This window comes from Eptesicus fuscus, chromosome 7, assembly GCF_027574615.1.
Source record: "Eptesicus fuscus isolate TK198812 chromosome 7, DD_ASM_mEF_20220401, whole genome shotgun sequence".
Taxonomy (NCBI): Eukaryota; Metazoa; Chordata; class Mammalia; order Chiroptera; family Vespertilionidae; genus Eptesicus; species Eptesicus fuscus.
Genome location: NC_072479.1, coordinates 79,635,028 through 79,649,866, shown reverse-complemented (window position 1 = coordinate 79,649,866; position 14,839 = coordinate 79,635,028). Strand labels below are relative to the sequence as shown.

Sequence of the window (14,839 nt, the reverse complement as noted above, 5' to 3'; positions counted from 1 at the left end):
TGAGCCTGTAACCTTAGCACGTGCCCTTGACCGGAATCGAACCCAAGACCCTTCAGTCTGCAGGCCGATGCTCTATCCACTGAGCCAAACCAGCAAGGGCACTAAAGAGAAATTTAAAAAAAAATGTTTATATTTGTTCATCCTATTTTTTTCTTGCAAGCTTTTATTACTAAATAATCAAAGAATTTTTTGTTTCCCTTTATGTTTTTTTCTAGGAAAATTCCTATATTTTTAAAATCTCATTACAGAGTTACTTGGAGCAGAGTCAATCCTCTCAGTTATATACAATAAAGAATGGCATATTGTTGGAAAACAGATCTAAATCCCAATGAATCACATGAAGAGCAGCATAAGCACCAGGAATTGCACTCTGTAAATCAACCCCCTTCTCCTAGCCAAGTCAGTCTGGGTTTTGATCAGCTAGTAGACGGAATCAATAATAAAATTCCATTCTATCAGAGTGAAATTGAAGAAAACACCGTTTTTGTGCCCAGTTCACCAAAGCATTCATTAGATGAAGTACAGCAAATATCCTTAAGTGAATTCAATTCTAAAAGCTCAGAGCTCTTCTGTCACCAAGTTAGAAAAACACCAGTAATTGGTTTTAGGCCTTCTGCGCTACCCAATCCTCAAAACATAAATAAAGAAGGCTCTGGGAGAAACCCCACAGGAAAATGTCATGGTGCTGATGTTTACAGATTCAATATTTCAGCTCCATCATCCACTAGTTTGGATCAAATTAATTCACAAACAGAACTGGAAAATAAAAATCATAACTACCATATAGGATTTGAAAGTAGCATTCCCTCTATATATCCATCCTACTCAACTGACATCATGCCAAAAGAAGAGAATAAAAAGAATAGAAATGCAAACACTGTTGAACCTTCTTCAATGCTCTTTAAAGATTCTTTACTACCCAAGATGTGTGAAAGTTCATGGCCAAAGGACAAAGAGGTATGTGTTATATATGTTGACCTAAAGATATGAATATAAATTATTTAATAATATGCTGGGTTAATTTAGTAATGAGGGTAACTACCTTAAATAGATAAATGTATTATATTACAGTTTAAAAAAAAAGCATTTATTACCCACTAATCCTGTATTCCTAAATTAATGATTTTTTTCTGAGGAAAGGGCAATATAATTTTTATAATATAATTTTTAAAGTTCCAGTTTCATCAAATCTAAATAAAATATTCTAGTATTTACATTTTATTAGATAAAAATACCACAGTTGGAGGTTTCAATGATAGTATTTTCTATTTTATCGTGTTATTATGCACAGAGAAACATACATAAATTTCATTACATTTATATTCTGAGTCACGCTATCATGAATTAAAACTTTAGATTATTATTCTTAGGAGAAATGTCCCTTTACTCAGATGCTCCTAAATTATGCTGTTGGCAGACAAATTCTATTGGGATCATTCCAAGAATAGGAAATTAAATAATAATTGTGCAATTCTTCCTAATGGTTTCATTAGTAGTTTTCCAATCATTTTAGTAACTATAGACTTTCTTACACAAATTTGAACATTTCTCTGCTTATACTGAGTCTAGACACAAGTGAAGCAAAGTATGAAGAATAAATATTATTGCAACTGTTATTCACAGAGTGAGGCAAAAGGATTCTTCATTTATTTAGCAACGATCCTATATAATAAAAGGGTAATATGCAAATTGACTGAACAGCAGAGCGACCAGTCGCTATAATGCACACTGACCACCAGGGGGCAGATACTCAACACAGTAGCTGCCCCCTGGTGGTCAGTGCACTCCCACAGGGGGAGCTCCACTCAGCCACAAGCCAGACTGATGGCTGGCAAGTGCAGCAGCGGTGGCGGGAGCTTCTCCCTCCTCTGCAGCAGCGCTAAGGATGTCTGATTTTGGCTTAGGCCCACTCCCCCAGGGTGAGCGAGCCTAAGCCATCAGTCGGACATCCCCCGAGGGCTCCCAGACTGCTAAAGGGGTGCAGGCCGGGCTGAGGGAACCCCCCCCCACACACACACACCCAAGTGCACGAATGTCATGCACTGGGCCTCTAGTTTATTATATTCTTAAAATATACATAATAAACTAGAAAATTCAAAGAAGGAAATACAGGACACCTGATTTTAGGAGTAGCATATTACTGAAATTAGCTTGCAAACAAATAAAGGTAAGAGAGCAAAATAAGAGGATGAGTTCATTGGAGAAGAAACAACTAATTATGTTCACTTGCAGAGGAGGTAGCGCCTCAACTAATCTAAATTGAAAATCAATGAATTTTAGGAACTTCTACTATTGATCATGACAATGTACCAAGTACTAAACTTTCCCTTACCACTGAAAACAGCTGTGAAGTTAGACAAAATATGTGAATCAACTAATTTTAGGTATTGAACAACAGGCAGTATAGAACATCAATCCTTGAGAAAAGGGAAAGTATTGAATGACCAAAAAGGCAGGGAAGAAGAAATAGAAAAACAAAATGAAATAGAAGAAACAAATATCAGCATGGCAGTCTTAAATCCAAAAATATCCATAGATATACTAAGTGAATAGGCTAAGCATTCCAAATAAAAGGGAGAAATTTGACAAGCTAGATAAAAAAGACTTTGCTACTGTCTACAAGGGACAATCTTAAGAAACAAAGGTAGAGATAGGTTGAAAGTAAAAGAAATAATAAGACAACACTCAAACAGCAAAAGAAAGTTGGTGTGGTTATTGATATCAGAAAAAATGCAATGCAGAGCATTATTAGAGAAAACAAAAGGTCATTTCATAATGATAAAAGGAATGATAACAGGGTCAATCAGGAAGACATAATACATTTAGATGTATATGTACCTGACAAGAGATTCAAACCACATAAGGCAAAAAGGATTTCTTTTAATGTTAATAGTATGCCCACCCTAAGACTGAGCCATTTATAACTTGATTCACAAGAAATAAAACACGACCATATAAATATTTGCATATAAAAATTAAGGTTTTTTTTTAATAATACTCTAAAACTTAACCCAAATGTCCATCAACTGAAAGGTAGATAAACAAATCGTGGAATATTCATGCACTAGTATGCCACTAATCTATAATAATAAAAGTGTAATATGCTAATTAGACAAGACATCCTTCCGGACAACCTTCCGGAAGAAGCCGGGGCTGGGGCTGCGAGGGAAGCCCGGGTCCCAGGAGCCAGAGGGAAGCCGGTGCTGGCAGCCTGGGGAAGGAAGGCCTACTCTTGCATGAATTTTGTGCATCGGGCCTCTAGTCCACAATAAAAAAGATGAATTATTGATATGTGAGACATAATAGATAAATTTAAAAAGATATGTCATTTAATTGAAAGAAGCCAGAAACAAAAGAGCACATACACCTACCTAATCAATGGTAATAGAAATCTGAATAACTATAGTTTTCAAATAGATGTCCAGACTGATAGAAAGAGATGTGGGGAAACTTCCTAAAGTAATGAAAATGTTCTATATTTTGATTGGAATATTGATGTAACAGTTATATACATCCCTCAGAACTTAAATTATATATTTAAGATTTGTGCAATGTTCTATATGTATTACTTAATTTTATTTATTTATTTTTAAATGTATTTTATTGATTTTTTTACAGAGAGGAAGGGAGAGGGATAGAGAGCCAGAAACATTGATGAGAGAGAAACATCAATCAGCTGCCTCTTGCACACCCCTGACAGGGGACGTGCCCGCAACCAAGGTACATGCCCTTGACTAGAATCGAACCTGGGACCTTTCAGTCTGCAGGCCGATGCTCTATTCACTGAGCCAAACTGGTTTCGGCTATTACTTCATTTTAAAAAATCTAAAAAAGTAAAACAGTAGAAATCTTTACAACAAGATAAAAAAGGTAGAGTTGAATTAATCTTTTCCCCACACCAAACTATATAAATTTAACAATTTTTATTTTAAGCTGATAGGTTGTTCCATTCAGCTAATTGAAGTACCGGAAGGCAGTAATTTGACTCTGGCCTCCTTTTGTGACAAAGTAAAAAAGTAAGTGTTGTTATTTCATTAAAATTTGAAATTTCCATATCTGCATAAATTTGTCTATTTAACATTACTAAAATGATTAACTTGGCATATAAAATGTTCTGTAATCTTCAGTACAATGAAAAGTATAAATTTATGACAAATTGGATCATTACTCAACTTCTGGCATTATTTTTGTTGTCTATAGTCAAATAAATTTTCTCTTGTGGAAAGCTTTATTGAAGATGTGAAATTAAGGAGTTCCCATCTTTGTCTATTTCACCATGGAAGAAGAACAGTCTTATCTTCAGCAGGGCCAGAATTAAGGCCATTGCCCATAATTTCTGTTTCATATGAACGTCCAGTCCAGTCCAATATCTGGCTAGCTTAGCCAGCTGCAGTCCACTGTGGCGGGGGGTGGGGAGGGTCCACACTGCCCCGGGTCATGCAGCTGCTTAAGGCCACATGGCTACGCAAACGGATGGGCAAGTGAGGTGACAGAGCAAGAGAGAACAAGTTGCACAAGAGAGAGAAAGCTCATTTCTCTATGGATTTTAACTTTCTAAGATTTTGTGCACTTCTGATGGGGTCCACCCCCTAACCAAGCCACTGTTCCCCAGGCTAGACTGACAGGCAAGCACCTTCCTTACAGCATCCCAACTTCCCTGTGCAGGTGCCCATCTCCCCTTTTCTTTGATCTGCAGGGAATGGATGGGTGGTTTCCTGGGGAGGGTGAAGCTGTAGTTTTCTGGTGAAGCTGCCCAGATGACCATGCTTTTAATGTCAGGCTTCCCCTTTACTCTCTTCCCATAATTAATATTAACTAGCTAATTACGATGTTAAAAGCACAGAAAGTAAAACCACGGTTAAGTGAGGACCACTATAGATATAAATATTCTTAGTTGTGCAATGAGAAAGGTCAAATAACTTGCCTCTGACTATAAAACTACTAAATGGAAGAGCCAGGATTAAACTCGAGACTTCTGGCTCCAAGGAGAAGCTATTGTTCAATTCTCTGGCTCATTTGAGCAAAAAGTAATTGTTCAGAATATACCAATGACTTTTGAGTTCAATTACTTATGTAAAATTCAAAGATGTGTAAAATCCAAAAATTTAAGAAAAGTGGACAGCCCAAAATGGCATTTACCAATTGGATAAATAAGAGAATTTGTTTATCAAATCATTATATTAAGATGAGTGATTTCTAGCTTCAAAAAAGTTAGGCATAAACAAAAACCAAGGCAAAGAGGGTCAGGCTTCAGAAGCAATGATAAAGCAAGTAATCATTAGAAAGAGTGAATTTTTATGTTTTATGAATGGCAACGTATTCTTAATTGCTTCACATAAGGTGCTTGTGGAAAAGCTTCAACAATAGTCCTCAATGGTTGTTTCTGGTATAATTGTAATTTTTACCAATCTGGCCTAGTTCATAGCACTATGTCACAAATCAGCTGCTTATTGTTTTCATATTTCTTATCTTCTATAGAAAACTCTGCATGATGTTTCTTATAATCTTGTCCTAAGTAATTTTTCCACGGATATTTTTCAGAATCAGAGAAACATATCATGCAGCTGACATTAATTCCAATTCGGGGAAGATCTGGAGCATTACTACAGCATTTCCATACCAACTCTTTTCTAATGCTAAGTTTAGTATAAATATTTTTATTGGTAACTCAACACAACTGCTTCATTTTATGCCACATGGTAAGCAACCTTCCAAATAAGCATAAAAATCTATATAAAGCCGTTATAGTCTGCATAGCCTTGAGTCCACTAGTGAAAATCATTAAATGCAGCATTATTAGGTAGTATTTTGCCCTGAAGTGACGTATGAGGAAAACAACTAGAAATGTTTCGTTAACATTTGTTTAGCTATTGTGTTGAAGACCTCTCTTCACATACCTCTCTTCCTGCTATTAAATGATGGCAAGTATAGTAAGTTTTTAGCATATTAAAAACCAATTTCAAAGACAGTCTAGATATATATGAATGAAAATGCATTAGAAATGATTTTAATTGAAATATAAATAAATTGTGAGGAAGAATATACATTGATACATAGAACTATATTAGCTCTGTACAGCCCAACATAATCACTGAATCAAATTGACTCAAAGTCTCTTGGAATGGATCCTGAGGATATGTATTTCATTAAATTCAGCAGATAATTCTTATTTCTCTAAAGTTTTAGAATGTCTGTAAAGTGGTCTACTATATTACTTCACCTATAGTCAAGTATTTTGCAAAACAATATTAATTCTTTGAACAAAATTTAGTTGCTGCTAAGTTTCTATATATCAAATATTGTTTCTTGACAAATAATCACCCAATAAATATTTTTTCATTGATTATTTTACTTTAATTCTTTTGCTCTTTCTTTCTTACTCCAGGCAAGGCTCTGAGTACAGGTGACTACAAATATAACAATATGTTAGAATATTAATAGGACCATCTGGTTTGAAACTAACAAAAACCAACTTCTGCTGGCTTTGGCAGAAAAAAACAAACACATTTTTAAAGAATAGAGGGATTTATTACGGAATTTAAGAGTAAGAGTTCAGCAAAAATTGATAATATGCAGATAAACAAGCAGTCCAAATTTTCTGTATGCCTCTCGCCTCATTTCCTCTCCATATAATTGCCATTCACATTTCCCTTGCTTTTCCAGAACATATGTAAAGCCAAGTTCTCAAGCTTCAATGCTATTTGGCCAGCTACCTAAAGAAATTTCAATCTCTCCATTGGATCCAATTCCATATTTATAAAAGCAGGATTCTGATTGCACAGCCAAGATCAATGGTTCTGCTACTTGATCCAATCAGAATGGTTAGGGTCATGTTGGTTTCAGTTACTGCAGAAATGAAATAATTGTGAACTAGGGAGACCAATACTCTTCTTCCAATTTACAATATTTAATTTCCAACATTCCCTCCCCCTCACCACGCATCCAAGAAATCACTTTGTTAAGCAAGCCAGAGCTCATTTTTTACTTTTATTTTAATTTTAAACATTTTTTAAAAACATCTTCTTTATTGATTTGAGAGAGAAAGGGAGAGGGAGAGAGAAACATTGATCGGCTTACCACTCACCCTGATCAGGAATCGAACTTGTGACCATTTGACCCTTCTGTGCATGGGAGGATGCTCCAACCAACCTAGCCACACCAGCCAAGTCCATTTTTTACTTTTATGAGAAGTTTCAGTAAAGTGATTAGGTCATTGTGTTTACTGTTAGAGATGTATAGTGGTAAAGAGGATGTCTTTGTTCTCAAGAATATTAAAGGTATTTATAAGAAGAAGGAGGAAAGGGAGGAAGGGAGGAAGTAGAGAAGAGGAGGAGAAAGAACACATTCATTAAAATATACAGTGTAGCCAGCCTATGCTATTCTCTTTCTATTTACATTTGAAGGGGGACAGGTATTGTGACTTAACTGACAATAAACAAATTAACAAGAAAAGACAAGGCCTATTTACCTGTGCATAAAAGTTACTCAGTAATAATTTACCTGCTGAATACCCAGAGGTAAAGTTTTTTATACCCATTTAATGTAAAAGTGTTTGGGATGAGTGAAGGGGAGCTTTAGAGTTTTAATAGAAAAGTATGGAGAGTTACTGGTATATTGTTTTCTCATACTAATAGATAGGCAGTCTATCTCCTTCCTGCTTCCTGGATTTGCAGGAAACTAGCTCAGAATGAAAAATGGTAGCTATATTTTAAGGAATCTGTTTTTCTCTGCTTTAGTCAGATAAAAAAAAAGGTCAAATAATATTTCAAATGTCTTCACTTTAAAATAATCTTGGTGGCTAACATTGTGTGGGAGAGGAAGAAATTTTCCTCTATCCTTCTTGGTTTTTTTGGCTGGTCTAATAAATAAAATCAATGTAAAAGATTAATAAGAAAAAGTGACCAAATTTAATGACATGTACACATGGGACCTCCAAATACATGAGAGTCAGAGACTCCCACATACATGACACTGAAACAAAAATGTGAGATTTGAGTCTGAGTTCACTGTCTCAAGAAATTGAAGAACGAAGTCATGGACTAAAACAGTTAACAGAGGCAAAGTTTATTGGGAGAAGCCAGTCCTGGAAAAGGTGCAGCTGGGGTTGCAGGAGCAGGCCAGCGTCCAGAGCTTCCTTTCCATGTTATAGTCGGGTGTTAAAGTCTGTAAGTCCATGTGTAGAGTCCCACATGGCCCTAAGCCACGTGAGCGCAAGGGATGTGTTCCCTTGCCACAGGAATGTCAGGAATCCATTGAGTGTAGGGAGGAGGAGAGAGAGCCCATGAGAGGATGTGGGCACTTTTTAATTTAGGGGGTGGAGACAGTCTTACCAGCTCCTGATTGGTTCTTTCAAAGAATTCTGCCTTAGCAACATCCTTGGGATTGGTTTATATGCCTATTGCCTTGTGATTGGATATCTGCAAGCTGCCTGTCTTAGCAATAATCCATACATTTTAAAGTTTGTGTTTTAAAGTTTTTCTCATGTGTGCCCTTCTTTCCATGCCCAGCTGGGTTGTCTTAGCAATTCCACCGAGCTGGGTTCCCAAGTTTTACTTCCTCTCCCCGACAGGGTCCCCATTCCTGACTACCTAGCTTCCCTCTGTCTCCTCAATAGGTTCAGAGACAGCAAGTTAAAATGAGGTATATATGGTATTCTGAGCTAAGGATGAGGTCAGGTTCTTGGGGCTTCAGAGGAGAGGAAGGTCTTTCACAGGACAAAAAAGCCAGCAGATGAAGAGTTAATATGGTTGCCCTATCATATATACATAGGTCATCAAAAGTTTAACCTGGCCCAAATCTAACTCTCATTATGGACAAGGCCCAACTTTAAATGATTTAAGGGGAGGTAAAAGTTTCTCATGAGCCCCCAGGGTCTGGATTGCCTTCAGCTCAAAATAATCCACATGCCAAAGTGGCACATCTCAGGGAGGCTTGTTCTGAACCCCTTCAACTGCAATCCCTTCACAACTTTATATTAGTGTTTTACTAGTAATACAGATGTTCTGTAAAGAACAAAAGTCCAAATAGTGTATTGTTGAGGTAAGCAATTTGATAATTATTGCAGTACTAGAGGCCCAATGCACAAAAATTCATGCAAGAGTAGACCTTCCTTACCACGGCTGCTTGCACTGGCTTACCTCTCGTACCCGGGACCCGGCTTCCCTCCTCTGGCTGCCTGCAGGCACCTGGGACCGGGCTGGCTTCCCTCGGGCCACCTACAGGCACCCAGGACCTGGGCTGGCTTCCCTCCGGCCCCGGCTTTGTCCAGAAGCTGTCTGGTCTAATTAGCTTATTACCCTTTTATTATTATAGATTTTTCATACAAACAACTGTAGCCACAACCTGTATTTGGGATCAAAGAAAAGTAATTTGAGAAGCATAGATTCAGATAGAGTAGTGCCCTGATTACAGGGTGAAGGAAAGGAGCTTTTATGAGGAAAGGAATAATTACAAGAAAAAGAAGAAAGAATTCCTATTGCCACTGTGAAGCTGAGTTACTCATGAGCTTTATAGGATCGGCTACTGGTTCTTTTTTCAGATAGAGAGTCCATAATCATCAGTCCTTGTGGTCAGAATGTCTGCTCTTCTGATGGCTTTACCAAAAATTGCTTGTAAAACAATCTTGGTGTTAGCCCAATTTCAAGGTCTGGCCCAGTTCAAACTTTCAAGAAGCAAAACATGCAAGGCACTTCTGGAGTGACATTTCAGAATCTATTTTGAAATAGCTCCACTTAATTTCATCTTTCACAGGGGGTTAGGGGGGATATGCAATATGTAAAAAAGAGGGCCTTTAATTGATGGAACTGGAGCCCAAGTGTAGGAGAAATAACAGTGAAGAAGTAAGATTTAGTAAAAAGCAGTGATACTTTACACCTCAAAAGGGTGTAAAGGAATAGAGGGGAATGCATAAAAATTATATTTAAGGTGCGGAGTACTATAATTAAAGAATCTCAAATGGGCCTTAGCCTTTCCAGTATGGTCAACAGGTTGAGAAGAATTGCATGGAGTGGGAGCCTACAAGAAATGGGAAAAGGATTCTATTATCTGTCAAAATGAAGGAACAGGTATAAAATCTACTTTTAAAAAGCCATAATTCTTGTTGGCTTACAAAATGGATGAGAAGTTTAACTCACATACTTAATGGTTGGCTGCAAAGAGAAAGGTGATAATTCAGGTTTAGATATACTGAACTTGAAGTCATAATAAAACTTCCAGAGTAACATGAATCTGGTACTAAGAAATATCAAAGCAAAGAATAGGAGAGGAATAATAGCTGGAAACTGGGTTATGAAGTCTTTGATGTGAGTGAAAGATGATTGTAGCGGAAGTGGGGAATTCATGCATGCCGGGTATAGCACAGGGATGCAGTCCTGGAAATGGGAGTGAAGTTAATTAAAGTGAACTGGTGTCTTTGAAGATGTTTTCTTGTGTCATAGACTGGCAACGCTCTCCCCTACTAGTCAAAGCCCTTATAGTCATGATTTTGCCTGGGGCCATAACTTTTTCTAGCTTCAATTCATACTATTTCAGTCAATACTCCCAACCAGCAGTATGTTTAAGATATTCTCTCCCATGTCAAAGCATTTCCACAATCCATAATTCCCTGATTATCTTTACCATTTGTTTCTCCAACCATTTATTTGATAATGTCTTGATCTACCATAAAAACGTACTTTTTAAAATCAATCGTTATATCCTTTCTTTTTTTTTTGTTGTGACAGGTCCAGCAGTATAATTTGCACAGTAGCCAGTTTTTTCCTTACAAACTAAAAGTTGTGACAGTAAATGAGCCACAGCAAAGTAAACATATAATTGCTAACAAAACACTACTCAGGGGAATGCAATTGAGTGTTTGCAATATGCTACTCAAGTTCTCACTGGCAAAAGGTCATCAGTGTCGCCTATTGCACTTGCTTACATTGATTGAGACCATAAGGTCACATTCAAAGCATGGAAATGACAAAGATAGATATTGATGATAGATAGATAGAGATAGAGATAGAGATACAGATACACATATAGATATCTGATATATGATATAGATGTATGATAGAGAAAGAGATAGAGGTAGATATCTATAAATATCTACCCCATCCGTGTATGATAGTGGCCGGGGAGGAACACGGGAGTTAGGTCAGCCAGGGAGGGACTGCAGGAGGGCTCCAGGGCGTGTCTGGCCCCATCTCGCTCAGTCCCAATGACCGGATTCCAGCAGCAAGCTAACCTACGGTTGGAGCGTCTGCCCCCTGGTGGTCAGTGCATGTCATCGCAAGCAGTTGAGCAGCCTTAGCATATCATTAGCATATTATGCTTTGATTGTTTGAATGGTCTATGGGATGACTGGACATTTAGCATATTAAGCTTTTATTATATAGGAAGATATATGTAATTTTCAACTATTATCATTTATGACAAGATAGGAGCCCCATACTATTTATCATTTATAATTAGAAACATATTTCATAGACATATATTGTAACATGCAGCATGGTTGTGGCTACTATTAAATGGCATACACATATAAAAACTTAGGGGAGAGATTATGGAATGTAAATATGAGAAGACAAAAGTCTTTACATTATAGTATGCTTACTCTTTGAGTTCCAGAGAAGGTGGAGAAGGAAAACACATGTTCATTAAGGTTATTATAATGTTGTTCAAAGCAGAACCTTGGGTAGCTCCTACTTGGGAAAGGAAGAAAAATCAACTTTAGAGAGTTAGAATCATTAAGAATTGGAATGGAGCCTTACTGGTGTGGTTCAGTGTTTGAGTATAGACCTATAAACCAGGAGGTCACAGTTGGATTCCTGACTGGGGCATTTGCCTGGGCTGCTGCAGGCTCAATCCCCATTGTGGGGCATGCAGAAGGCAGCCAATCAATGATTCCCTCTCATCATTTATGTTTATATCTCTCTCTCCCTTTCCCTTCCTCTCTGAAATCAATAAAAAGATTTTTTTAAAAGAATTGGAATTGACAGATTTAATTTAGATTCCTGATTGCCAGTTATCACTATGTGATCTTATTGGGATATCTGAAGTCCTTAAGGGTAGTCACAGTAGAATATTTTTATGCACAGTTACAATGTACCAAAGATTTTGATATCAGGAATGAGATACCTTGCTCTATTATGTAATATGAAGACAGATTAATCAAACAAAATACAATTTTTTCAAAAACATCTCCAAATCGAACTAAACTAATAAGTCTCATTTTAATTTTTCTTGATGCAACTAGACAGTTCCATCATAATCTGTATATCATTTTTTGTGCTTATGTACTTTTTCTTAGATAATATATGATAAGCTAATTAACTTTATTATTCACCTTTGTTTTTAGCTAATTATCTTGTCAAAGACCTAATTGCAGAAATTCTACATTTTTGGACAAATGACCAGTTATTACACAAAGATTATCTTCTAAGTATATGTGGCCATGAAGAATTTTTACAGAAGTAAGTATCTGATTAAGGTAAATTTTGATCATTGTTATAACCTACTAGTATGTTAAGCAGCACTGACTTATTTTTCCTTTAATCAGACTTTGTACAGCACTATACTCTCCTAATCAGAATAATTAAATCAATTTTGCACCCTTTAAGGTGAATTTAAAATTTTATAAATCATATTGACAGTCTAACTCTTGGTTTTATTTCGTATTTTGTGTGCTTATGGCAACAGGTACTTAACTGACCTGTGACTAGGGTGACCAACCATCTCAGCTTTTCTAGGACTTAGGGGGTTCCCAGGATGTGAGACTTTTAGGTTTGACATCAAGAAAATCCTAAGCAAACCAAGTCACCTTATCCTACCTAATAAAATAGTAATATGCAAATTGACCACACCTTCACTACACCCAAGCCACACCCACCAGCCAAAGCCACACCCAGCAGCCAATCAGGGTGAGTATGCAAATTACCCTAACAAAGATGGTGGTTAATTTGCATACACTGAGGGAGGGAGGAGTGAAGACTGAAGACAACTTAGAAGGAAGAGGGAGGAAAAGCGGAAAGCAAGGTGGCTGCCAGAGGGAAAAGCCCAGGCAGGGAGGAGCGGGGTGGAGTGGGGAGGAGCGGGGCGGAGTGGGGGCAGGCGCAGGGGCTGCAACGGCCGCTTGCAGGATTCTTCCTGCAAATGGGCTACTAGTCTATGATAAGCTTATTAGTACTTATCACAATTTCAAAAATAAATTATTTTGTAATAAGTAATTTTAAAATTTAGAATAATATTAGAGTGTCGATTAAATACTGATTTTTTAAAACTATTTTATTTTTTATTTTGTGAGAGAAACACATTGATTGGTTACCTCCTGCATGCCCCTGACTTTAGGGCCCAGGCCGGGGCGGAGCCTGCAATTGAGGTACATGCCATTGACTGGAATCAAAACTGAGACCCTTTGGTTCACAGGCTTACACTCTATCCACTGAGCCAAACTGGCTATTGTTAAATACTGATTTTTAAAAATCACATAGGGTTTGAGTATATTAAGGCTTGACTTGGGGTGGTGAACACACAACACAATGTACAGATAATGTTCTTTAGAAACGTGCAAACTTGTATAATTTTGTTAACCAGTGTTACCCCAATAAATTAAACTTAAAAAACCTCAGTGATTTAGATATTGTAAAGAATAATAATGAAAATTCTGCTTATTAAAAGAATTTATATCAATATATACATAGGCTGATATACTCAAATAGTAAGCGTATCCCTGATATATACATAGCCTTCAATTCCCACTAGGGAATAAGTTACTATAATTAATCTATATTAATATCATCAACTTTCTTATTTTAATAAAACCCAGGTAAATAATTTTTTCCAAATAATATTTCCAAAAAATAGTAAATTTTACAATACCTTCTTTATTCAGGAAGCTTTTAAAACAACAAGAAAAGCCTGTTCTCATGTATGTCAATTGCAAATACTTATTTGGTAGAAAATTCACCTACTCCTAAGGTGCCACAATAACTATTGTCATAAAATTCCTTGAAGACAAACCTTGAAAATATAATCTATATACATAAAGCCTAAGTGACTGTTTGACCATTCGACTGGTAGCTCTGATGCACACTGACCACCAGGGGGCAGATGCTCAACGCACAGGCATGGCATCATGGAACAGACAAATGAATCTCAGAGGGAAGGGGTAAGGGGAAGGGTGGGAAGAGATTAACCGAAGATCTTATATTCATGCTAGAGGCCCGGTGCATGGATCCGTGCACTGGTGGGGTCCCTCAGCCTGGCTTGTAGGGATCAGGTGGAAACTGGCAATCCAACATCCTCTGAGGGGTCCCGGATTGTGAGAGGGCACAGGCAAGGCGTGCCTCTAGAATCCGTGCACCGGGCCTCTAGTACAACTATAAGAAAGTAAATATTCATCTGATGGTATTGCATAGTTATTCTAAGCAGGAAAGAAATAAAGAATAAAATGTTTAATAAGGTAGATTGCCATTTACATTTCCCCTTTGTGTTTCTATGAGTATCAAAAGATTGACAAAACTCAGTGACTAAATTGCTCCTTCCATCAACATATTTTTGACAGTGTATCCAATGAGCAAGGAGAAACACTTCAGTAACAATCTTATACTGAGTATTCATTAAAATTTACCTTCTGAATGTATGTCTCCAAATGTAAATCTGGCTGATGTCAAACATTTGATGTAAAAAACAAGAAATTTTATTAAATATATTTATTTAATATTATCAGTAGGAAGCATCATTCCAAAAGCAAAAGAATTGAAGAATAGAAATTTGGAAAAGTATAATGTGGAGAGCATTTATAATGGACCTTGACTTAATTATTGTTTTAAAGGATAAGTCATCCATAAATAGATAGCTC

The 14,839-nt window shown here is 36.9% G+C and overlaps 1 protein-coding gene across 2 annotated transcripts in view; it reads left to right on the top strand.

The window, feature by feature from the left end:
• The first annotated feature begins 273 nt into the window (after window positions 1-273).
• PIK3C2G (phosphatidylinositol-4-phosphate 3-kinase catalytic subunit type 2 gamma) overlaps window positions 274-14,839 on the top strand; it is a 262,489-nt gene continuing 247,923 nt past the window's right edge. For both annotated transcript variants that reach the window (XM_054719240.1, XM_008140463.3), the window contains exons 1-4: window positions 274-957; window positions 3,934-4,016; window positions 5,542-5,699; window positions 12,338-12,452. In XM_054719240.1, coding sequence (XP_054575215.1) covers window positions 295-957; window positions 3,934-4,016; window positions 5,542-5,699; window positions 12,338-12,452 — 1,019 coding nt within the window. In that variant the 5' untranslated portion in view covers window positions 274-294. The remainder of the gene's footprint in view (window positions 958-3,933; window positions 4,017-5,541; window positions 5,700-12,337; window positions 12,453-14,839) is intronic.